Raw genomic sequence first — 24096 nt, forward strand, 5'->3', positions numbered from 1 at the left:
TGTATAGAAACTATATGTTGGCGTAAGACCATTCAGGGATTTAAAAACAAAAGACATTTTAAATCAACTCCGAAAAGCCATCCGGTAATCAGTTAAATTAGGACAAATAAAAAAGAGAGAGGTGCTACATTGATGTGATCTTGTTAAGAACTCTAGTATCAATCTTTGTAACTAGTAACCCATGGTGACTGAAATAATGAAATAATTCCAAGATTTTTCCAGAGTGTTTCAGAGTCTAGAAATTAAGACATTAAAACAGACTGAAAGAATTCAAAAAATGGCTCACTGTGTCAGAAAAGATACAGTTCAGTTTTCATTTCTGGTACCATGGACAGATCCTGATGATTAGGGAACCAAATGTAGTTTGGATGAGGATGAATTTCTGTTTGTGAGAAAATTCCAGTCACTAACCTGGGAAAGACGTTCAAATGAGTTAGGAGGCGTGATGTGTGTCATAGAAACTTTATTACTCTTTGTGACCAATGGAATAGAAAAATATACAATGGAGCTCATTTAATTAATTTTGATTCATAACAAAATAAAAAATGTAAAAATAGTAATATGGCTTGAATTCCGTTTCATTATTTTTACAAGCAAAGAACTCATTTTGTAAATGGAAATTTGAGTAGAAAACTTTTTTTTTGCTGATTTCTGTGATTACTTTTTCAAACCGTTGTTTTTTTTTTTAAAGTGCCTCATATTGTAGTTGAAGTCAAATAAGTGTGATTGGTTTTAACATTTTGACATTTATTTTACAGTTATTATTTTTCTAATTTCTCCTTTTCAGTTTGAGGTTTACAAAGTGCATCATATTATTTTAAAATTGTGATTTATAGCTCACATTCTCTGTGAAAAACTAAAAAATACAATTAAACCTAAGAAAACAACAAAGATAACCATTAAAACTCTTTTTTTCTTATTCTTCAAACATTTATTTCTGGGTTGTTGTATTTTTTTTTTCTCATTTATTTCCATTTATAAAACTTGTTTTTTTTCTTGGAGCAAAAATGGGACAAAACAACCTCCATAAATTTGAAAGCATTGAAAAAAGCATTTAAATGAAAGTCCATTATAAAAGGTTTGACACAGAGGAAGACGATGCTCATCTGGATATGTAGCTAAAGTGAACAGAAGAAGATCCTGCTGAAGGAGTTCTGGTCAGATGATAAGTAGAACCACCGATTATGATGAAAACCAAACACCATCCCCACTCTGATGTATGGTGGTGGCATCCTCATAATGTGGGAAAGCTGGTGGAGTTAGTTGGCAGGTGGCGGAAGCAGGTTCCCTCCCCAGCAAGACAACAGTTGGAGCTCCAGTGAGGGATTTGGATCAACAGATCCAAACAGGGGATCCGCACCAAAGAGCTGCTCCCAAAGCACCATTGGAAAAGAAACACAGAGTTCACACAGATGAAGGCAGCCCATCCATGCTCACTTAGAACCGGACTCTTTCTCCATTCCAGCCTGTGTCATCAGCTCAGAGACGTTCTTCTCCAGGTCCTCAATACGGCTTCCCATCTGATCCAGTTTACAGGTTAAAGAAATCTGCATATTACTGATAAACACGATGTTTCGCTAAACCCCAGATTCCACATACTCCGTCTGAGATCCGCCTCGCTCACGTACGACAGGCGGAGTATTTGTCTGTCATGTTAATCAATGAGAGCTGTTTCACATCCACCGCTACTCCTCTGCAGAAGTGCAAAACTAATCCTAGTTATCCCTGTTACGAAAATCCACAACAACAAGAAAATATTTGGGCAGAAATTATGCAACCGCTTTTGGCATTTACATAATCATATTTAGATACTTTAACACAATTGTTTTATGCCCTACCCTGCTGACATGAAACAATTGTGTTAAAGTAACTAAAAATGATTACGTAAATGCCAAAAATGGTTGCATTATTTTTTTTTATCTATGCTGGATGCCGACAGCAAACCTTTTATATTATATCATATTAAATGAATCGTTCATCCTGCATGTTTTGCTCATATAAATGAATGCTCTCGTCGAGCCCCGAGGAAGTCAGGGCGGAGCAGGAAGGGAGGAACAGCGGAGGCTGGAGGCTCTGCTTTCAAAAGGCGGCCTGGAGCGAAGCGGGGCCGAGACGGAGGATGAGGGATTTCAGGGTAACAGCGCAGCACTGATTTAAACCATGAGCTTTATTAGCTTAAAACCTTAATTGTTATATCAATTAGAATTTTGTAATCTTAATTTCAAAGGCATACTATGCAACATTTTTCAGTTAATTAATGTGTTCCATAACGTTTTGGATGATTAAATGAGTCATTTCAGGTCGAACAAAGGTTTTCTCGGCCGCCCTGGTGGTCTGTAGGGGAAATACCGCACTTGCAATTGAGGGAGCCCTCGGCCCGCACCCACAGGCTCAGAAGTCTCGAGCATCGGGAGAGTCGGTCTTGCTTTACGGCGAGAACTGCTACACGCCCCCAGTGAAAGGCATGCTCGTTGCTAGCGCAGTGGCGATATTTGTGCAGTTATCATGGCGGAACCAGCGAGAATTTTCAAACTCGAAAATTGGAACAAAATAGTCACTTACCGCAGTAGACATGGTGATTTGTTGCGTTCGCTTGTCTGCTAAGCTCAAAACAACCGCGCCTGGCTTGACGGAGAAACCAGGAGAACAGCTGTGCATATTTACGACAGTGCACTTTTACTTTCGCCCTCTGGGGGAGCCTCGCTGGAAAATCAACACCGGTTGCATAGTATACCTTTAAAAATTATTAAACTATTATTAAAATATTTATATCCTGTGTTGCAATTCTGGATAGATGCAAACTACATTTCGTTGAAGTTGAATACTATTTAATTAATATTACAACCCATCAGAGATGGGCCCAGCAACACTGATGCATTAGCACATGTATCCAGCTAATGGACCGTGTGTCGGAGCACGTTTTGTTTTAAAAGTCACGACTGATTCAGGAGCTGTTTCCAACTGACTGATGCTTTAAATTGTGTTTATAAGCGCAGCTGTTAATGGAATGCTTCTGCTAAAAAACAAACAAAACTTTGATCTTTTGCGGTTTATCATCAAATTCATGAAGAGATATGGAGCAGCCGTATTTGACTGGTATTTGGTTTGATTTTCTCCTCATGTCTGTTCCTCTCGGTTATCGCTAAAGTCATTGAAATTAAAATTAAATTCAATTTAGTTTACCATATTTATTGCACTTAAGTTGTTTTTGTTTGTTTTTTTATCCTAGTCCACAAGCATCCTCATTCACAGCTTCATCTAAATTTTCACATATTTTCACATTATTTATTGACTTCATCTAAAATGTTCAAACATATTTTAACATAAAAAAGAAATGGTAATACAATATAAAATACAATTAAATTATAGCCAGTATTGTTACTGAATCCAGAACACGACTTTATTACCAGTGGCGGATCTAGACCAAATGTACCAGGGGGCCAGGAGGGGGCTAGCGTGTTTTCATGGGGGCACAGAAAAGCATGAAATAAAAACAAGGCAAGGGATTCAAATACATTAAGAGAGCTGGAAGAAGTGACATTTCTATTCCATTAGGTTTAATAAAAAAAAAATTCTATGTGTCATTAGGTCAATATACATTCAGAATATAGGAATTTTACATATTTCTGACTTAATTTAAGTTAAAATTACCGCTTTCTATAAAACCTGAATTAGATCTCAAGTGAGCAGATAAATTCAGCTATAAAAATTAGAATATCTTTTTATTTGTTTTGAAAAAGAAAAAACATTTAGCAGATGAAAACTGGGATCCTATTTCAATGCCACTGAAGATATCACCTTATTGTTTTTAAACAATTAGTAAAACAGAATTTGTAAAGAAAAAGAATGAAATAGATCCAAAGGACCTATCAGTAACCATGTCTGTTCCAGCACATATCATCATTAGAATTTTATTTTAGTAATATATCTTCAGTACAGGGGCCAGGACATGATCTACAGGGGCACTGGCCCCCGTTGGCCCCTATATAGATACGCCCATGCTTATTACCTTTGTAAAATTAAAAAAAATATGAATATTTTGATGTCAAAAATGAATGTCAATGTAACAAGAAATGCAAACTTGCCCGAATATATTAAGAAAAATAAAAGTGTTTCTATAAGAAATTCATGAAAAACACACAAACTTTGAGGGATTAATGCTGACACTGGCATTTATATTTTTTATTTTATAAACTTAAATATAATTGTTAATTAGGATTATTAACTTTTTAACTTTAGTTTTTAACTTTTCAATTAGCTTTTTACATTTTTTATTTCTTGTCTTGTTAAATTTTTTAATTTACAGTAGGTAATATATCATTCAAGGGCTCATCTAATTGGTCAAATCAAAATCAGATGTGCAGTCATGTAGCAGCATCTTTGCTGAATGGCTGGATATAGATCTTGTGCTTCTAGACTCTATCTGTAAGCGGGAAGCAAGTGATCAAAAACAGTAAGTTGTCCTATAAAGGGTTAATCTGTCGTGTAGTGATTTTAAACGTCCAGCAGGTGTCGGTATTGAGTCACATGCTAACGATAGTTTGGTAAGTTTAAAAATACATCAACAAGTTAAAAAAATAACACCTTAAACAAAGTAAATGTGGTCAAACTGGGCTATAATTGTGTTATTTATTTAGAGTTATGTGTTTTACTTCTAGAATCTGTTATTTTATAGAGAAAGAACAATAACCGTGTGAGCGCCCTCTAGTGGTCACCTGATTTCCTGGAGAAAACTCTTGTTTAGGAGCTCTGATCTCAGGAGTCTGAACAACTAAAAAGCTGCATGATTAAATGTAAAACAGGTTTAAAAAAAAAAGGGAAATGGATATTTCTGGACTCCAGCTGCTCTGACATGGCCAGGAATCTCTCCTGAAGGACCCGCATCGTAGTTTCCATCTGCAGGCAAAAGGAAAAAGTCATGTTCTGGAAATACAGTTAATAAATGTTTGGCTGCTCAGTTATGGGGTTTCTGCCCATAACTGAAGCTTACCGCTTCTGTCATTTCTTCTGCGGCTTTATTTTCTGTTTTAGACATTCTTTCTCCTCCAAGCGTTTTGTTTCCACTGTAAAATAAAGGCAAACCCCAAACGACTAAAAATAAAAAAATATTGGTTTAAATAAACGACTTGCGCGACGTTAGAAGCGAGTTTCGTCCCAGATCTGTAACGTTGGCAGTGACTGCCTGAACTTTGCTGCACATCAGCTGGAGTCATTAAAACCTGGACTTCCGCTTTCTGCTGTCACCCCTTCAAAATAAAAGCATCAAGATTAGAAATTGTTTATTTTTTTTCAGTTTTAAGAATAAAGTCGTTACATTACGAGAATAAAGTTGTAATATTAGGAGAATTAAGTCATCATACAACAACCTGTTTCAGAAAGAAATATTACGACTATATTCTCGTAATTTTATTACTTTATTCTTATAATGTTACAACCTTATAGTCGTAATTTCATGACTGTTCTTGTTGCGACTTTTTTATGGTAATATCACTTTATTGTCGTAATTTTATGACTATATTCTCGTAATTTTATTACTTTATTCTCATAATGTTACAATCTTATAGTCGTAATTTCATGACTGTTCTTGTTGCGACTTTTTATAGTAATATCGCTTTATTTTCGTAATTTTATGACTTTATTCTCGTAATTTTACTACTTTCTTCTCATAATGTTATGACTATTCATGTAATTGTATGACTATTCTCGTTGTGACTTTTTTCTCGTAATATCACGACTTTATTGTCGTCATTTTATGACACTATTCTCATACTTTTATGACTATTCTCATATTTTATGACTATTCTTGTTGCGACTTTACTCTCGCAATTTTACGACTTTTTTCTCGTAATTTTATGACTTTATCCTTGTAATTTTTTTTATGACTGTTCTTGTTGCGACTTTATTCCCGTAATTTTACCACTTTATTCTCGAAATAGAAGAAAAGAATATCACTAGTCATGTCCTAATACTCCGTCTTACTCTTCGACGAACTTAAAAAGAGTTTTATTTACTGTAATGGTTGTAATTGATTATAGGTCAACAGGAAGCAGAAGTAATACATGAATGTTCGCTCTACCGGACACTTTATTAGGCACACCTGCTTTTCTTAACTCAGTCAAAATGAGCTGATTATTGTGGAGTGAATTCTGTTCCATTAGGAAGTGTTGTATGTAAATAACATATTTTGTAAATGGAAATTAAAAAGAAATGCAGAAATCCAGAAATCAAACTTTTAAAAACTTCTTAATAAAAAAAAAAAAGGTTTTTAAATGTGCATTGCTACTTTCTTAGGTTAGGTTTTAAACATTGTTTATCAAACTTTATTTATTTTTGTTTTTCCTTTTTTTGAATCTTGCTATTCTTTTTTTATACATTTTTTATTTCCATTTTTTTTTTATTTCAGTGAAGATAATGTGATCTTTAAAATGCAATCGGAAAACAATCGAAAAATAGATTAAATGAAACATAAAATGTGCCTTATATACGTCATGCTTTTCGCAAAGGTGCAAAAGTCCATAAAACGGACCCCAATCTGATACACTTGATGTTAAAGAACTTAGATACAATTCTCTCACATACAAAATGAAAACTGTTTGTTTAAACCACTGATCTCTATTTAATCACTGATTTGCTGATTGCCTGTTGGTAGTACGGGGTTCAAGTGATGCCACCGACCGCCATATTGGTACTCCACATTTAGACCGGTCGCTTTTTTCCCTTCAAAATAACATACAATATGTTTCGGCACATAACTTTTTCAAGTGGGAAATACAACAAACACTACAAAAAACGACTGCGTCATCCACTCAATAAAGGATTACTACATTTACATTTCACAGTGAATTACTTTCTATTACCTCTACTTTCTATTTTTTAACATTAGACACAATGTTGATGGCTAACTCAGTCAATGTCTTCGAGTCAGTCTGAAATAGCCAGACTAATGTTACCCTACATACTATAGTATAGGATACATCGGCGTACAGATGGATTTTATTGGTTAACATCCACGTTTTTTGTGGAACGTCTTCCTACTGCCGGCAAATTGCTTGTCTTTGCAGCCAAATTCTACACATGTAGGCATTTTTGTGCGCATCTCTGTGGGAGTGGGGAGCGCCAGAATGGCGGACGGTGGCTTCATTTTTTTGCGGGCAATCAGCAATCCAGTGAATAAATAGAGATCAGTGGTTTAAACTATATGCAAGGCGGCCATGTTGGAATAAAGCAACCATGTATAGAAAATGTGAATTTAGAATTCATACAAATTTTGATCCTTTTTTATTTTTGTTCTCCAGCATGAAACCCAGATCCCTTAGCATTTCAATAATAAGGAAATAAATAAATACATTATATATACTTCAACTGTATTTTGTGACATAATCTAAAAAAGCACTTCAGTGTATTAGTGCTGCTGTAAAACATCGATTGTTGGTGATAATTGAGGAAAATAGGTATTTCATTAACATGTAAGTGAGAATAGTTTTTATTTTTACTTTGATGTTAAAATAAATTGAAAAAGGAAAAGAAATAGTGTGAGGGGTTTTATTTTGAAAATTAACACCCCACTGTTTCCTGTGGTTGACTTTTCTTGGTTTGACTTTGACATTCACACTGATTTGTGTGCAGTGCTGCACATGGGGAAGCACTTGCTTAACTCTTAGAGAACCAGTTCTTTCAGCCACACATCTGTTTGGTTTGATGCGTTGCTTTTTGTTTTTGTTTATTTTGTTTTTATCCTACAGAGCCGTAAAAACTGTTCCTTACAAACACTTTGGTGTTTGGGTCAAATATGGTGGGCAGACTGCCAATAGGGTTATATAATTTTCATTATGAAGCTTTTTAATCCGGATTTTGCGTGTCTTTCATCCCCCTTGCTCGATGGGATGAATTTATGATGAGAAACTAAAATAGAAACTAGCTAAAGTGTTCTGCACCTCTGAGTCTGAATAGAAAGGATGAGACGTGGGAATAAAAAGGAAACTAAAAGAACCCAGAAAGATAAAATATTTAAGTTCTAGACAATTACCTCTGCATCCCCTGTTCTTCAATAAAATATTTACTCTTCCTGCTGCAGCATAAAATCAGTGGCCTGTTAGAACACGGTACATCACACACCCTTTGGCTACACCAGCTGAAGTGAGATGCTTTTAGTAGCTACACCATCTCTGAAATCAGTCAGTTTTGTGATATTAAAGCCGGTTAAAAGTACTTCTTCCTTATCTTAATTTAGGTTTTTATGTTTTTTTAATCCTAAAATATTCCTTGTTGAATTAACTGAGGTTTTTGGGTTTGTCTCCATGTTGCAGGTTCAAAGTCTGCTTTAGATTTGATCATTGAACAGATTGGTTCGCATTTTCCTGAGGTACCATTAGAGAGATAGTTGTTGTGTGTCATCTGCATAGAAGGCGTAATGCACAATAATACGACATATAGACGTTAAAATAGTAACCCAAGGACAGAGCCTTGAGGAACCTCATCATTAATTTCTGTTTGCCAGAATTTTCATCAGCAAATAACTTAATTGTATGGAGTTAAATTTGTTCCATTATTGTAACTTGTTCCATATATATAACCCTGAAAAATGCGATCAAGAAATAAAGCTTTGAAAAACAAAAACAAAAAGTTTTGAGAGCAGCTTTGCTTGTTTTTCCCTCAGATTTTTTTGCATCCTCCTAAATATATTTTTCATATTTTGAATTTTGAATCAGATTTTTTTTTAATTGTATTTGAAATGCGATTTCAACTGAATTCATTCTGAAAAAGTGAAATTGAAAATAAACAAAACAAAATTGGAAATAAAAATAAACACAAAAACATAAAATAATTATAGAAAATTAAATGTAAAAAAAATTATTTGAAATTGATAAAAAAAAAAGATAGAATCTATAAAAAAGTCAAAATTTCTCCCTAAAACTTTTTTTTTTTTGAGGGTTTTTCAAAATTTTATTTGTGGAATGCATCTTTTTGAATTTCAATTGACAAAATACATTTCTTTTTTATTTCCATTTACAAAATATGTTCGCTTGGAACAACAGTGGAACAAAAATCTGTCTATTTCTGTAAATCAAAATCTCAAACAGTGTAGAACATTACCACACAATCTATTTTTTATGCCTTGCAAACTGGATGTTATGATGAACTCTGTCAAACACAACATCTAAACATTAAAAAACAGCATTTCTGAACCCATTACTGTGAAAAACTGGTTACCATGTGTGTAGTAGGTGCTTTGGAGGGGTTTGAATCCTGAATAGAAAGAGCTGAATTATTCTTTTTATCATAATAAATGCTGAAAACAGTCTTTTCAATTATCTTAATAATAATTGTTAGACTGAATACTGGCTTATATTTCTTGTTAGAGTAACTAGATTTGCTTTTTGTTGTTTTTTTATTTAAAGTGAGAATTGAACTGTAGTTTAGTTTTGTGGCCCTGAGGAAAAAGGCCTGATTGAATGGAAGTAAAATCTATTCATTTAGGAGAAATAATGAGAGAAAAAGCTTTTAAAAGTTGGTTTTAAAAGTTGGTGGGCAAGTTTAAAAGCTTATGTTGGTTTTAAAGTGGCATCATAAGATGGGAGAATCTTTCATTTACTACATTTTGGTATATTTTTAATTGTTTATTTGAAATATTTCAATGTCTAGTTAAAGTTTTGTGCATGGATTTGTGTAATTGTGTTAGAAAACATAGACTTCAAAATGAAGTTTTAAGGGTATTTTGAAAGACGGAGGTTGTAGCTTCGTTTGTGATTTTTTTTTTTTTTTTTTTTTTACACAGCAAAACAGAATTTAATAAAAATAAAATATGTAATTTATTAATTTTAGATGAGCAATGCATGATTCGAACCTAACTCAGTCGTTACTTTTAGATATAATTTCCGTTTTTCGCTCACGGCGACTGAAACCCGCGTCCAATCCGTTTGGAGGGTGAAGCATCTTGACTGAGTTTATCATCTTTGTTCGAACTTGTGACGTTCCAGGAAGTGCTTAAAGAAGAAATAAAACGGACTGACCGGTTGGGCTGCAAAGCGAACTAATGTTCATTACGTTAGACCTTGTCTTTCCTTACATTTTTGTAGATTTTTTTTCTTGTTTTATTTTTAGATAAGAAATAAAAATCTCTAAGATTCGTCTCGTTCGTTTTAAACGCGTAGACCAATGTCTTGCTAGCATCAAAGGACAACAACAGCTCTTTGTCTCATTGGATGATCAAAGCGTTGCTTTCTTCCTGTCTGGTTCTGTAACACCAACCTTTCCGGTGTATCCTTTAGATGTCGTGGCAGTAGGGTTAGTCAGGCTGCTATTATTTTCACATCCCGTGTAAAGAGCAACCAAAACACGGATGTTACCCCCCCTCCTTCCAGCGGCATCAATCAGCCTCTAGGTGCTCCTCCAGACAGCAGCTGATCATGGAGGATGAGCTGTTCCAGCATGTGGTGTCCGTGTTCAGCGCGCTGGTGTCATGGATCGCCGCTGGTGCCATCATGTTCGGAGGGGTGGTGCCCTACATCCCGCAGTACCGAGACATCCGCCGGAGCCAGAACGCGGAGGGCTTCTCCACATACGTGTGCCTGGTCCTGCTGGTGGCCAACATCCTGAGGATCCTGTTCAGGTACGAAGCGCCTTCCGGCTAAGCAGGAGGTGGGGAGGGGTGACCACCGGTCAGCAGGAGGTGTGGTGGGGTGACCGCCGGTCAGCAGGGGGATGTCAGACTGCATCATTCCAATTCTGCTCCAATTTGATGTAATTATTACGGAAGAGGATCAGGGCCACTGAAAAAATAAAAAAAATATAACTGATCTTTAAATTTTGTTTCAGTATAATATGAAAAATAAGTCAGAAGTTTGACTCTAATCTCAGAATTTTGACTTTAATCTCAGAATTCTGACTTTTTTCTCACAATTTTGACTTTAATCTCAGAATTTTTAATTTAGTCTAAATAATTTGACCTATTTCTCACAATTCTGACTTTAATCTAAGAATTCTGACTTTAGTCTAAGAATTCTGACTTTTTCTCACAATTCTGACTTTTTTCTCACAATTCTGACTTTTTTCTCACAATTCTGACTTTTTTCTCACAATTCTGACTTTTTTCTCACAATTCTGACTTTAATCTAAAAAATTTGACTTTAATCTCACAATTCTGACTTTTTTCTCACAATTCTGACTTTAATCTAAGAATTCTGACTTTTTTCTCACAATTCTCACAATTCTGACTTTTTTCTCACAATTCTGACTTTTTTCTCACAATTCTGACTTTAATCTAAGAATTCTGTCTTTTTTCTCACAATTCTGACTTTAATCTCAAAAATTTGACTTTAATCTCAGAATTTTGACTTTCATTCCAAAAAATTGAATTTAATCTCAGAATGTTGACTTTAATCTAAATAATTTGACTTATTTCTCACAATTCTGACTTTAATATCAGAATTCTGACTTTTTTCTCAGAATTCTAACTTTTTTCTCAGAATTTTGACTTTAATCTCAGAATTTTGACTTTAATCTTAGAATGTTGACTTTAATCAAACAAATATGACTTATTTCTCACAATTTTGACTTTAATCTCAGAATTCTGACATTTTTCTCACATTTCTGACTCTATTTTCGGAATTTTGACTTTAATCTCAAAAATTTGACTTTATTCTAAAAAAATTGACTTATTTTTCACAATTCTGACTTTAATCTCAGAATTTTGACTTTAATCTCAGAATTCTGAATGAATTGTGACAGCTAACAAACATGAGAGCAAAAGAAAAGCCTCAGAGGAAAGAAAGAAGACCAGAGTGGACGGTACCTACAGTATCAGTCACTACGTAGACCTGTTCCAGTGCATCATCATTACAATTCTAGTATTATGTTTTTAGTAGAGGCCTGCAAAGCCTTGTCCAGAATGCATTTCTTTGCACCATATTTTTTTCTCCCACACTGTTTACATTTGATCCCTGCTGCACTTTAAGAAACGGAAATGTAATGAAAGCTGTACAAAAAGAAATATTGTTTTCTTCACACTGTGTATACAAAATGACAAGTTGTACAAGTCTAAGAATATTCTAGTCAAAGTCCAGAACTACAGCTTCTTTTTTTTTTTGCTTTCTTTCCTCAGATTCGGCCACTATTACGAGATGCCGCTGCTGTGGCAGAGCATCATCATGATCGGCACCATGCTGGTCATGCTGAACCTTTGCACCGACGTCCGGATGGCCGCAGAACTCAACACCAAGAGACGCTCCTTCTTAGGTCAGAGACTCTGATAAAACACCCGTGTTTACTGCAGCTCATTGAATATAAATAAAAGGCATTTAGAGCAGAAGTGAAGGTTTAGGGTAGATCTCTGTGCTAAACATGAACTTTTTAGATGTGATGTTACTCAGGAAGCATCATGAGTAAAATACAATCGATCTGGAACCTGATGCTCCAAGAAAAGAAGAGCAAATCCCTTAAAAGTTTCTACCTCCCAAACTTAACTTCTTCAGCTTTTATCTCTTTTTATCCACAAACCTCTAAATGTATTCGTGGTTTTTCATTTTCTTTACTTTATATGACAAAACAAGACAAATTTCCACATAATAATGAAGACGAAGGAAAAAGAGGTATGGTTTCCAAATGTTTGAAAATGAAATTCAAGTATAGAAAGTTATGCATCCTGTTAAAGTATGATACTGCCACTACCGAGTGAAAAAATGTGCATTCAGGGTCTGTATAAATAATGGCCAACTGATTTTTATTCATTTTTCCCCTCTTGATATGGAAATAAACAAAATCGGGAAAAGAGCTGTTTTTTAAGATGGAGTATTATGGCTAGGCTAGACCCGCTCTATTTAGTGATTGAGGGATTTAGGGGTTAGGGCGGATGTTCGGGCAAAGTAAGCTTGTATGAGTACAAGGGAGTATTATGGCCAGGCAAGAGATTTATTTATTAAAATCACAGGAATGAAGTCGTAAAATTACGAGAATAAAGTCGTAAAATTACGAGAATAAAGTCGTCGCATTACGAGAATTAAGTCGTAAAAAATTTAGAGAATGAAGTTGTAAAATTACGAAAATAAAGTCGTAAAATTACGAGAATTAAGTTGTAAAATTACGATAATTAAGTCGTAAAATTACGAGAATGAAGTCGTAAAAAATTTAGAGAATGAAGTCGTAAAAAATTTAGAGAATTAAGTCGTAAATTTACGAGAATAAAGTTGTAATATTACGAAAATTAAGTCATCATACAACAACCCGTTTCAGAAAGAAAGCTTCGAGCTCCAACCAGCAGATGACGGCCGACCAGCTCCACCAATCAGCAACCTGAGTCCACTTTGACATCCTGCCCAGTTTGATGCTGGTGCTAAGAGATTTCCTTATTGGTCAAACCAGAGCCAAGAATAACTTCACATGATGCTCCACATTCCTCATTTTAGGGAAGACACTGCTTGTTGAAAGAGTTTTCATGAAATACAACTTGTATTTTAGGACTTTATTCTATTAATATTACGACTATTCTTGTTGTGACTTTTTTCTCGTAATATTACAAATTTATTCTGGTAATTTTATTATTTTATTCTGGTAAATCTATTCTTTATTCTGGTAATTCTATGACTTTATTCTCGTAATTTTACGACTTTATTCTCGTAATGTTACGAGTTTACTCTCATTTTATGACTACTCTTGTGAATTTTTTGTCGTAATTGTACAACTTTATTCTCGTAATTTTATTACTTTATTCTCAGAATGTTATGACTTTATTCCTGAAAACTTATGACTATTCTCGTTGCGACTTTATTCTTGGAATTTCACGACTTTATTCTCGTAATTTAATTACTTTATTCTCGTAATGTTATGACTTTATTCTCGAAAACTTATGAAAATTTTTGTAGCGACTTAATTCTCGCAATTTTACGACTTAATTCTCGCAATTTTATGACTTTATTCTTGAAAACGTATGACTATTCTCGTTGCGACTTTATTCTCGTAATTTTACGACTTTATTCTCGCAATGTTACAAGTTATAGATTTTCATGAACCGATAAGAAAATGGGAACAAATAATATTTTTTTGGGAGTGGGTGGTGGGGTCGTTACGGCACTAGTGTTTTTGGGTTTTTTTTCGTTTGTTTTTTTTTCTTGACCGTAGGCTAACAGGAAAGGGGGTATGAGGGAGGGTGACAGACATGCGGCAGAGAACCAGGACCAAAGGAATCGAACCCGGTTCGGTTGTGTGCATTAACCACTGTTCCACCAAAACACACCCCGTACCAAATCATTTTAAAGTTTTTAAATAAATAACTGTGCGTTAAGCGCGATTTCTTCGCAGATCATTCCAATATTCCTTTTTGACTTGTTAAAATCAGACCTGTTAATGCAATGCTTCTTCTTTATGTTTTATGGACAGCTTCTGTTTCACGACCAGCCTAAAGTCACTTACAGCAAATCTGAAATTAAAAGAAAACGTTGCTGCCTTTTTCCAATTACAAGTTTTTGTTTTCAAATTTACTGTTGGAAAAGAGATAACAGTTAATTTAGTTTCATTTTGAAGATCAAAAACAAAAAATGTGTTGTTTTCCATTTTTCATTTCTCACGTTTGGACTAGTTATTTGGATTCGTTTAGCTTTTTTCCATTTCTATTTAAAAAAAACGATAACCAGTTTAGGTTGATTTTACTGTTGTTTTTCCTTCATTTTGGTGCAAAGCACACTTTTTATGGCTCTATTCTTAAGGCCAGAGCTAATTTCCTCGCAGACTTTGCCTGTTATGTGACAAAAGTGCAGGGAAGTTTTAGAAAGATTCAACACTTTTTTTATCATGTTGCAACCGACAGGCAAACCATGACAAACGTCCTGAAAGACGAATGATTCAGTGACAGAATAACTACGGTTAATCTGTCTTTATTCTTGCAAAGTGAGATAAAAAGGCTTTTAATCTCCCAGGCGGTCAGCAGGTTGTAAAAGGCAGATCCAAGGAGCCGCCTTGAGCTGTTTGATAAGGCCTGTTGGAGCTCCGTCCCTCATGTTACAGCCTTTTATAGTCTGTGTAAGGAGAGTGACGGGGCCTTTATGTGTTTATAGTGATGATCTAGACCCCCCATCCCTCCTCCCACACACATGTTTGTTCATCATGGAAAATCTAAAGTCATGAGGAAACAGTTAACTGAACATCTCCATTAGATAACTCCTCATTCTGAGGATAAAGGCTCTCCTTAAAACTAAACACAAGGAGACAGTCATGTGGTAAAGCTTGCAGAAAAGGAAATAAAAAAGGTTTATCATGATGCGTTTGTTTTTACAGCTAACAATCCAGCGGCTTTATATATCATTTTTTAACCTGTAAATGCCAGTAGCCCATGATGTAGAAAACATGCAAATTAAAACGGACGAAGGGATCAGTTATAAACCATGTGATATAGCTTTCACTGGCATTTAACCACACAGTTTAAGTTGACAAACATTCAATTGCAACCGTTGAGACTCTCTTGCTATGTGTGATGGTAATTTATGAATAACTATATCATCTGCATAGAGGGGAACTATAGGTAGATTTAGAATATTTCTAGAAAAAACAAATGTCAAACTTAAACTCTGAACCTACAGAGTTTTACTTGTCTACATAGCTTTCACTCTGGAACAAATCGAAATGTAGATAAGTAATCTTTTCAAAAAATAAGTGCCAATAGAACAAGAAAATTTACTTTTAAAATAAGAAAACACAATTGCATTGTCTTATTTCAAGTGTATTTGTAAAAATACTCATTCCATTGGCAAACTATCTCATCTACATTCTTAAATTAAGGGTAAATACACTTAATTTAGGAAATTTGAACTTATTTCTAAATCGTTTTTCCAGTGCATGGACAGTAGTTTGGCTTTACAGCAGAATCTAAGTAGGAACCTGTGTCCAATTAATGTAATTTATTAGATTTTAGTATAACAGTTTGTTTGCAGATAGAGCCTAAAAAGAAAAAAAATCTCAATAACTCTCATTAATAGTTTCCTAACCTTGCTGATTTTGCTCGTGTCTAGAAGGATTTTGGCCTTTCCTTTCTTTAGTTCATTCATGTTTGCAGACATTTACTTCTTCCTCAACATCTCTGTCAAGTTGAAGCGTGAACTATGACTGGGACATGATCCCAAATTGGTATTTTTTGTCTTGTTTGTGTTGTTATATTTGTCGTAGCTCTGTTTGTGGCCAGTTGTCCTGTTGATGGCCCAGTTTTAGTCTGTTTTAGCTGAAGTTGTTCAACAAATGAACTCAAACTCGCTTTAAAAACAATTTACGGGTTTATAGTCCACAACTTAAACAGGTCTCGGTCTCGAAATCAAAACAATTACCCTTTTACCACCAGTTGGTGTCGGGGGATTTAGCTGAAAGGCTGCCATATCTTCACTTGAATTATCGGTCCAACTGTATAAAAAATGTCTTATGGTTCATTTCAGAGGTGTGCACAGACCTTTTGAAGGGCAGGAGAAGAAAGAGCGGGGAAAAAGCAAATATAGCATGTCCTCAACATTGTCAAGGGCAATATTGCATGTGTTTTAGCTCCCGAGGGGGAACTTCAGCACGTGTTTTGGCTCTTAAAGCGGGACTTTAGGAATGGTTTTGACTCCCAAGGGGGTACCTTGGATGTGTTTTGACTCCCAAGGGAATGCTTGTAAGTTGTTTTGGCTCCTTAAGTAATCTGTGCGGTTGTCGTATATACACTCACCGGCCACTTTATTAGGTACCCCATGCTAGTAACGGGTTGGACCCCCTTTTGCCTTCAGAACTGCCTCAATTCTTTGTGGCATAGATTCAACAAGGAGCTGGAAGCATTCCTCAGGGAGTTTGGTCCATATTGACATGATGGCATCACACAGTTGCCGCATCCATGATGCGAATCTCCCGTTCCACCACATCCCAAAGATGCTCTATTGGATTGAGATCTGGTGACTGTGGAGGCCATTTGAGTACAGTGAACTCATTGTCATGTTCAAGAAACCAGTCTGAGATGATTCCAGCTTTATGACATGGAGCATTATCCTGCTGAAAGTAGCCATCAGAAGTTGGGTACATTGTGGTCATAAAGGGATGGACATGGTCAGCAACAATACTCAGGTAGGCTGTGGCGTTGCAACGATGCTCAATTGGTACCAAGGGGCCCAAAGAGTGCCAAGAAAATATTCCCCACACCATGACACCACCACCACCAGCCTTTTTCTGACCATTCTCTGTAAACCCTAGAGATGGTTGTGCGTGAAAATCCCAGTAGATCAGCAGTTTCTGAAATACTCAGACCAGCCCTTCTGGCACCAACAATCATGCCACGTTCAAAGTCACTTAAATCACCTTTCTTCCCCATACTGATGTTCGGTTTGAACTGCAGGAGATTGTCTTGACCATGTCTACATGCCTAAATGCACTGAGTTGCTGCCATGTGATTGGCTGCTTAGAAATTAACTGTTAACGAGCAGTTGGACAGGTGTACCTAATAAAGAGGCCGGTGAGTGTATATATATATATATATATATATATATATATATATATATATATATATATTTGTATATCTGGAGCGTGTAACAAAAGTAATTTCCCTCTGGGATTATTAAAGTATGTTTGAACACTCTATTTGGCTACCAAGGGGGCAATTTAGCAAGGGTTTTGACTCCCAAGGGTGCACTTTAGCACGTGTTTCAGCTCTTAAAGTGGGACTTTAGTAATGGTTATGACTCCCAAGGGGGTACCTTGGATGTGTTCTGACTCCCAAGGGAGAACTTAAGCACACATTTTGACTCCAATGGGTGCACTTTAGCTTGTGTTTTAGCTCCCAAGGGTGCACTTTAGCACGTGTTTCAGCTCTTAAAGTGGGACTTTAGTAATGGTTATGACTCCCAAGGGAATGCTTGTAAGTTGTTTTGGCTCCCAAGAGAGAACTTAAGCATTCTTTTTGGCTACCGAGGCATTTTAGCAAGGGTTTTGACTCCCAAGGAGTCACTTAAGCACACATTTTGACTCCAATGGGTGCACTTTAGCATGTGTTTCAGCTCTTAAAGTGGGACTTTAGTAATGGTTATGACTCCTAAGGGGGTAACTTGGATGTGTTCTGACTCCCAAGGGAATGCTTGTAAGTTGTTTTGGCTCCCAAGGGAGAACTTAAGCACTCTTTTTGGCTAACGAGGCATTTTAGCAAGGGTTTTGACTCCCAAGCAGTCACTTAAGCACACATTTTGGCTTCAATGGGTGCACTTTAGAATGTGTTTTGCTTCTGAGAGGGAGCTTTAGCATGTTTTTTTATATTGGGCCAGAGGGCATGACTAACCCCCTGTCCATGTCACTGGTTCATCCAGATCCAGCCATAAAGGCCTAGTTAGTGTTGGGGCTATAATCGTTTCAGACAAAAGAGAATTTGTTGCTACTTTTTTTTTATTTTGATAAACCATCTTTAACTTTAAATTTTAAAATCAGTTTCTTTGAAACGTGAGCAGGAAGAGGAAGAGGCTCTACGCTCATCCATTTTTAAGAAGGATGTATTCGCCATTTTTACCGACTGGCTGTTTGTTTGTTTACACTCCCCCACCAGCTTTCTGTCTCACGTACTACGTCACAGTCAGTTGCACTCATTGGTCAGAGCGTTGGCCAATAGGCACAGACATGGTTTGAAAAACAACAGGTTGTTCTCATCAACAATCTTCCGATATCCTGATAAATATCCTGATATATAAATCTCTCAGCTGAAAGAGGGCCTACTTTCTTCTCCCTTTTAAAACGACTGAAGGTTTCTGATTAAAGGCAAAAGAACGCTGCCTTTTTTTTCTTAAACATTACTAACGAATGCCTTTGTTTGGATGAAACCAAATGCTTTCGTTTTTTAGTAACAATTTCTTGATTATGGACAAAAAAGGTACGTTTGTGCCGTTTTAGCTTAATTTCAGCAGGTGTTTACTGATCAGTCGCTGTGCTTCCATTACAAATGCCTGCCAAATTTTGTTCATCTGCTTAAATTAAAAAATTGTAGTATTTCCATTAAATAAGAAATGCAATTAAATCACAGGAATAAGTTTATTTACCTGATAATTCATTAGAAAACACACAGCACTATTATCCTCTGACTACTTCCCATCTTCTTCAGCTTTAATGGTAGTACTACCAGCTAGGCCTGAATCTATGGATTGTAGTGTAGTCAATGAATTTAATTATTATAATTTGGATTAACCGAATAATTGAATAAAATGTTTACATAAGTTTTTAATTGACTGTAAATGGCAAAAGAAAGTATTTGTAGGAAGTATTTCCTTTACAGTTTTGTGAAATGCAAAAATTTCCATATGGCAAAAAAACACCTTTTTATTTTAGTTCCATTTATGCTCATATTCAAAGTTTAATTTGATGGTCAATAGAAACGCAGCTATTCCTCCGATAAGGGGCCGCAGGTAGTTTCTCAGCCGTAAATACTGCGGCTCATCTGTTAGCGTTGCTGAAAGAGATGCAGAAAACCAAGCTGTCTCTTCTTCTTGTCCCTTTCTTTCTGTTTCGTCCGTAGCGACGGACAGTAAGGACGAAGAGGTCAGAATCCCTAAGAGGCTCTTTCTGGGTACGTACCTTGAAACATCAGTTGTAGTTCATCCACCTGCTCTTCTTCTTCACCTCCGTCTGATTCCTCATGCATGAAGACTACCCTGCTAATACTCCCCATTCCCCCCCCGACTAACAGCAGCTGCCCACATGTTTCAGGGAAGCATGAGCCTCTCTCACCTGCATGGAGTTTCATCTGTTTCCATGGTCACTGTTTGTTCCATACACCTGCTGCGTTATTGCATGCTACTGTGGATCCATCATTGCAGTGAAGCTCTGTGGTCTTTGCATGTTCGGTTTACGTCTCTCTTTGACACGCGAAAAGACATTTCTGACACAAACTACAAAATTTCACATAGAATCACTACAGACAGACGTGTTGCTAAGCTCTAACTTCATTAACCAGAGGTGTTGAGTATAATTGCTTTAGTAGCTTTTTCACTGTATGTGCTTTACTTAAGTATGCAGATTTCTTTTTAACCTTAACCCTTTATAGGGCAAGTTAGCATTTTTGAGTCCCCCCCCCCCCATCCCTCACTGAGGGCTAGAAGCACAAGATCTATATCCAGCCACTCAGCAAAGATACTCCTACATGGCTGTACATCTTATATTGATATTTGACCAGTTAGATGAGCCCTTGAATGATATATTACCTACTGGAAATTAAGTCGGGGGGGAAAAAAGGTATGTCAAGAAAAAAAGGTAAAAAGCTAATTGAAAAGTTAAAAAGATAATAAGCCTAGTTAACAATTATATTTAGGTTTATAAACTGAAAAATGTAAGTGCCAATATCAGCATTAATGCCTCTAAGGTTATGTTGAACCAAAAGAAAATGTGTTTCCCTCCCTCTCAGAGTGTTTTTCATGAATTTCTTATAGAAGTGTTTTTGTTATTTTTCTTAATAGATTTGGGCAAGTTTGGCGTTTCTTGTTATTATGTTGACATTCATTTTTGCTATGAAAATATCCATATTTTTGGAATGTTACGTCTTTTGTATCTCTGCTTCTGTCTCCTTGAACCCCAGTCGGCCTCAGCAGATGGCCGCTCACACTGAGCCTGGTTCTGCTGGAGGTTTCTTCCTGTTAAAAGGGAGTTTTTCCTCTCCACTGTCGCTACAAGCATGCTTATTGTGAGGGATTGCCTTCGAGTCGATGAGTCGATGCAATCAACTGGTTTTCCTATATAGAAATAGATAGAAAACTTGAAATCAATTTGACTGTATGATCCGGTGAACTGTAAATAGCCTTGAGATGACGTGTTGTGAATTGGCGCTATAGAAATAAACTGAATTGAATTGATTCCAATGAAACTATTGGCTTGAAATTTTTGATTTTCAAAGTATTTCACTGAGTGCCCTATAAAGGGTTAACTTACTAAACTTAATAAAGAAACATTTGAACACAAATGTTTTCTTAAAACTGGCCCATTACTTCTGTACATTTTAGTAAACAGATGTTATAACAGCTGCAACAAAATGGAGGGAAGATCAAGAGCGAAAAGCGAATCTGTCCAGTTTGCTTATAGAAAATCATTAATAGGGACGCAGATAAAGACAGGAGGCTGGATAATATTGCATTTGGTTGAACCTATCTCAAGACTTTAGACATCTTCCATTCATTTAACACATTTTTTTTTTTAGTTTTTGTGGCACTAGTGGCTCGTTTTTTTTTGACAGTAGGCTGACAGGAAAGGGGGTATGAGAGAGGGGGGAGAGACATGCAGGAAAGGACCACAGGTCAGATTCTAACCCTGGTTAGCCGCGTCAAGTACTAAGGCCTCCGTACATGGGTCATGTGCGCTAACCGCCCACCTGCACGCCCATTTAACACGTGTTCAATGTTGATTACGTTTCAAGTTATGTTTCAATTTTAATACTATTTGCAACTTTAATGCTGTGAAGACTAGAGCTCTAAAAAGTAGATAACTGCTCATGCAGGACTTTAAGTTTTAGGTCAGTGGTTGGATGTTTGTCAATTTATTTTTTATTAGATTGAAATTAGTTCCATCCAATTCCTTTTTTATCTTCCACTTAAAATTAATTTCTTTGTGTTGTAATGTTTCCATTGTCCACTAGATGTCACCCGCTGCGCTTTCCATTCTTATGCTGGTTTTTGCAGGAGCCAGAGTAGATGTATGCTAGAGCTGAAACATGAATCAATCCAGAGTCCAGTCCAGGGTTATATGCACTGTTTAATGGGGGCAAAGATGCAGAATAAACTTTATGTGGTTCTGTTAGGGTTTCAGGGAAGCATGAGCCTCTCTCACCTGCATGGAGTTTCATCTGTTTCCATGGTCACTGTTTGTTCCATACACCTGCTGCGTTATTGCATGCTACTGTGGATCCATCATTGCAGTGAAGCTCTGTGGTCTTTGCATGTTCGGTTTACGTCTCTCTTTGACACGCGAAAAGACATTTCTGACACAAACTACAAAATTTCACTTAGAATCACTACAGACAGACGTGTTGCTAAGCAGGACTTTAAGTTTTAGGTCAGTGGTTGGATGTTTGTCAATTTATTTTTTATTAGATTGAAATTAGTTCCATCCAATTCCTTTTTTATCTTCCACTTAAAATTAATTTCTTTGTGTTGTAATGTTTGCATTGTCCACTAGATGTCACCCGCTGCGCTTTCCATTCTTATGCTGGTTTTTGCAGGAGCCAGAGTAGATGTATGCTAGAGCTGAAACATGAATCAATCCAGAGTCCAGTCCAGGGTTATATGCACTGTTTAATGGGGGCAAAGATGCAGAATAAACTTTATGTGGTTCTGTTTGTCAATATAAACAATCAATAAACTAAAGTTATTGCCTAAATAGGGCCTGTTAGTCGTGCTGCATAGTGAAGCAGCTTAATATCTCTGCTGAGCTTGGAAGACCAGGATTTGAGGCTAGAAAAGCAGCAGGATTTGCAGATTGTTGTGAAGACAGATCCAATCTCCTCACTTATCTCCAGATTTATTTCCACATTTTCAAATCCCGCTGCACTCACAGAAATCGAGATAAAGACACACAACTTTCGACACACGTGCAAATAATTTAGCAACAATATTGCTCCCATATGCATTTAACCCATCCCCTTGGGGAGCAGTGGGCTGCTATCGTGGGGCGCCCGGGAAGATATCGGGGGTTAAGAGTCTTGCTCAGAGACCCAGAGTGGCAGTCTGTGGGAGTGGGGCTCCCACTCAGAACCTCAGGATTCCAAACTATGCCCTAACAACTAGGCCACCACTCCCCAAAGTTGTGTTTTTGTCTCGTAAATCTTCTATTTTTTTCCTTCTAAATTAGCATCTTTATAATCTCGTAAATTGGTATGTTTTTTCATGTAAATTTGCCTATTTATTCTCTTACATTTGCTGCTTGTTTCCTTCTAAATTAGCATGTTTCTAATCTTGCAAATCTGATTTTGCCCGCAAGCCTTCGGTTTGCAATATTTTCCTCTCTTTAAAATAATGTAACTCCTCTTTTAGGGAGACTGTAGTTCAGCCTCTGAGTTGTGATTCTGAGTATGAACACTAGATGGCAGCAGAAAACTAAAATTGGATGGATCAAATACCCAGAAAAGTCATGGTACTCAGGGAATCCTCTTCTAAAAACAGTTTGGCTTTATATCAGAGCTTTTTTCTACTTCTTGCATTAAATTAATTAATTTTTTCTGAAATCAGGATTGATGGAGCAGTAAAACTACCGTTTTCTCATCTCCATAATAATTTATTGACCTCAGGGCCCAGATGTGGTCCTGCCTGCCAAATCGGCCCTTATATGAGAGGTTGTATAAGCCGGGCAGTGGTTCCAGCCCCTCAAAGAGCCATTGATCAGTTCGCTCTGCGGAGCATCATTACAGCTGCAGGACATTGTGTACTTAAAGCGCAGCTTTGAGCTTGCCCATTGATCTGATCTCACGTCAAGCAGAGAAATCAGGCTTTAGAGGCCAAGAATTGATGCCATAAAGTTAAAACTAGGCTTGCACTCGTATGTTTTCTAAACGAGCCTATACTGAATCCCCACAGTCTCGCTCAGGCAGCAGCATGACAGCCCAGTTTTGCTCTCCGAACCTCACTTTTCTGTCTTTACAACAGACTGGGCAGCTCCATCTAACAGCTGGACATTTGTACTTGGTTTGAAAACACTATCTAGCCCAGGTCCCATTTGACTTCCTTAGATGGCCAAATAAGTGTTTTTCTAATGTTTAATTCTGGGCCTGAAATAACATCCTGCAGTTCAGAGAGAGAGCGAGAGGGAGCCCCCCACAGTGCCTGCGTTTTTAATCAAACTCATTTTTACCATCGGTGGGAAATAGTCCGACAGGATTTATATGGAAAACTGTCAGACAGAATCTTTTAAATGATTAAAAGGATCTGATCACTCAGCAGTGTCAGAATCACCAGCGTCTGTGATCAGTCACATGCAGGTAAAATGATTTGGAAGAAAAAGAGGAGATGAAATATCCCTTTAGAAAAAAAAAAGTTATAAAATTGTCACAGGAAAACTCTCCAATTGTTTGAAAGAAGGAAAGTTAGGACCTTAAGGCAGGAAGTGATTGGATTTTTTTTATTTTTTGGATCTCCAGCTGTATAA

General features: G+C 36.5%; 2 protein-coding genes across 3 annotated transcripts in view; one reads left to right on the top strand and one right to left on the bottom strand.

The window, feature by feature from the left end:
- Positions 1-961: 961 nt before the first annotated feature.
- Positions 962-5230, bottom strand: LOC119785230 (heat shock factor-binding protein 1). Its single transcript, XM_038287735.1, has 3 exons — positions 4991-5230; positions 4830-4896; positions 962-1528 (listed from the first exon to the last, which is right to left on the bottom strand). The coding sequence occupies exons 1-3, from the start codon at positions 5033-5035 to the stop codon at positions 1434-1436; spliced, it is 207 nt and encodes a 68-aa protein (XP_038143663.1). The 5' UTR covers positions 5036-5230; the 3' UTR covers positions 962-1433.
- A 4737-nt stretch (positions 5231-9967) lies between these two features.
- The window catches only part of LOC119785228 (solute carrier family 66 member 2), a 55843-nt gene continuing 41714 nt past the window's right edge, over positions 9968-24096 (top strand). Inside the window, exons 1-3 of one of the 2 annotated variants that reach the window (XM_038287733.1) lie at positions 9968-10609; positions 12101-12234; positions 19490-19540. In XM_038287733.1, coding sequence (XP_038143661.1) covers positions 10407-10609; positions 12101-12234; positions 19490-19540 — 388 coding nt within the window. In that variant the 5' untranslated portion in view covers positions 9968-10406. The remainder of the gene's footprint in view (positions 10610-12100; positions 12235-19489; positions 19541-24096) is intronic. The other variant, XM_038287734.1, reaches the window with a different exon arrangement.

The sequence above is a fragment of the Cyprinodon tularosa genome, unplaced genomic scaffold (assembly GCF_016077235.1).
Source record: "Cyprinodon tularosa strain WSP-4 unplaced genomic scaffold, ASM1607723v1 ctg244, whole genome shotgun sequence".
In the NCBI taxonomy this organism is placed as follows: domain Eukaryota; kingdom Metazoa; phylum Chordata; class Actinopteri; order Cyprinodontiformes; family Cyprinodontidae; genus Cyprinodon; species Cyprinodon tularosa.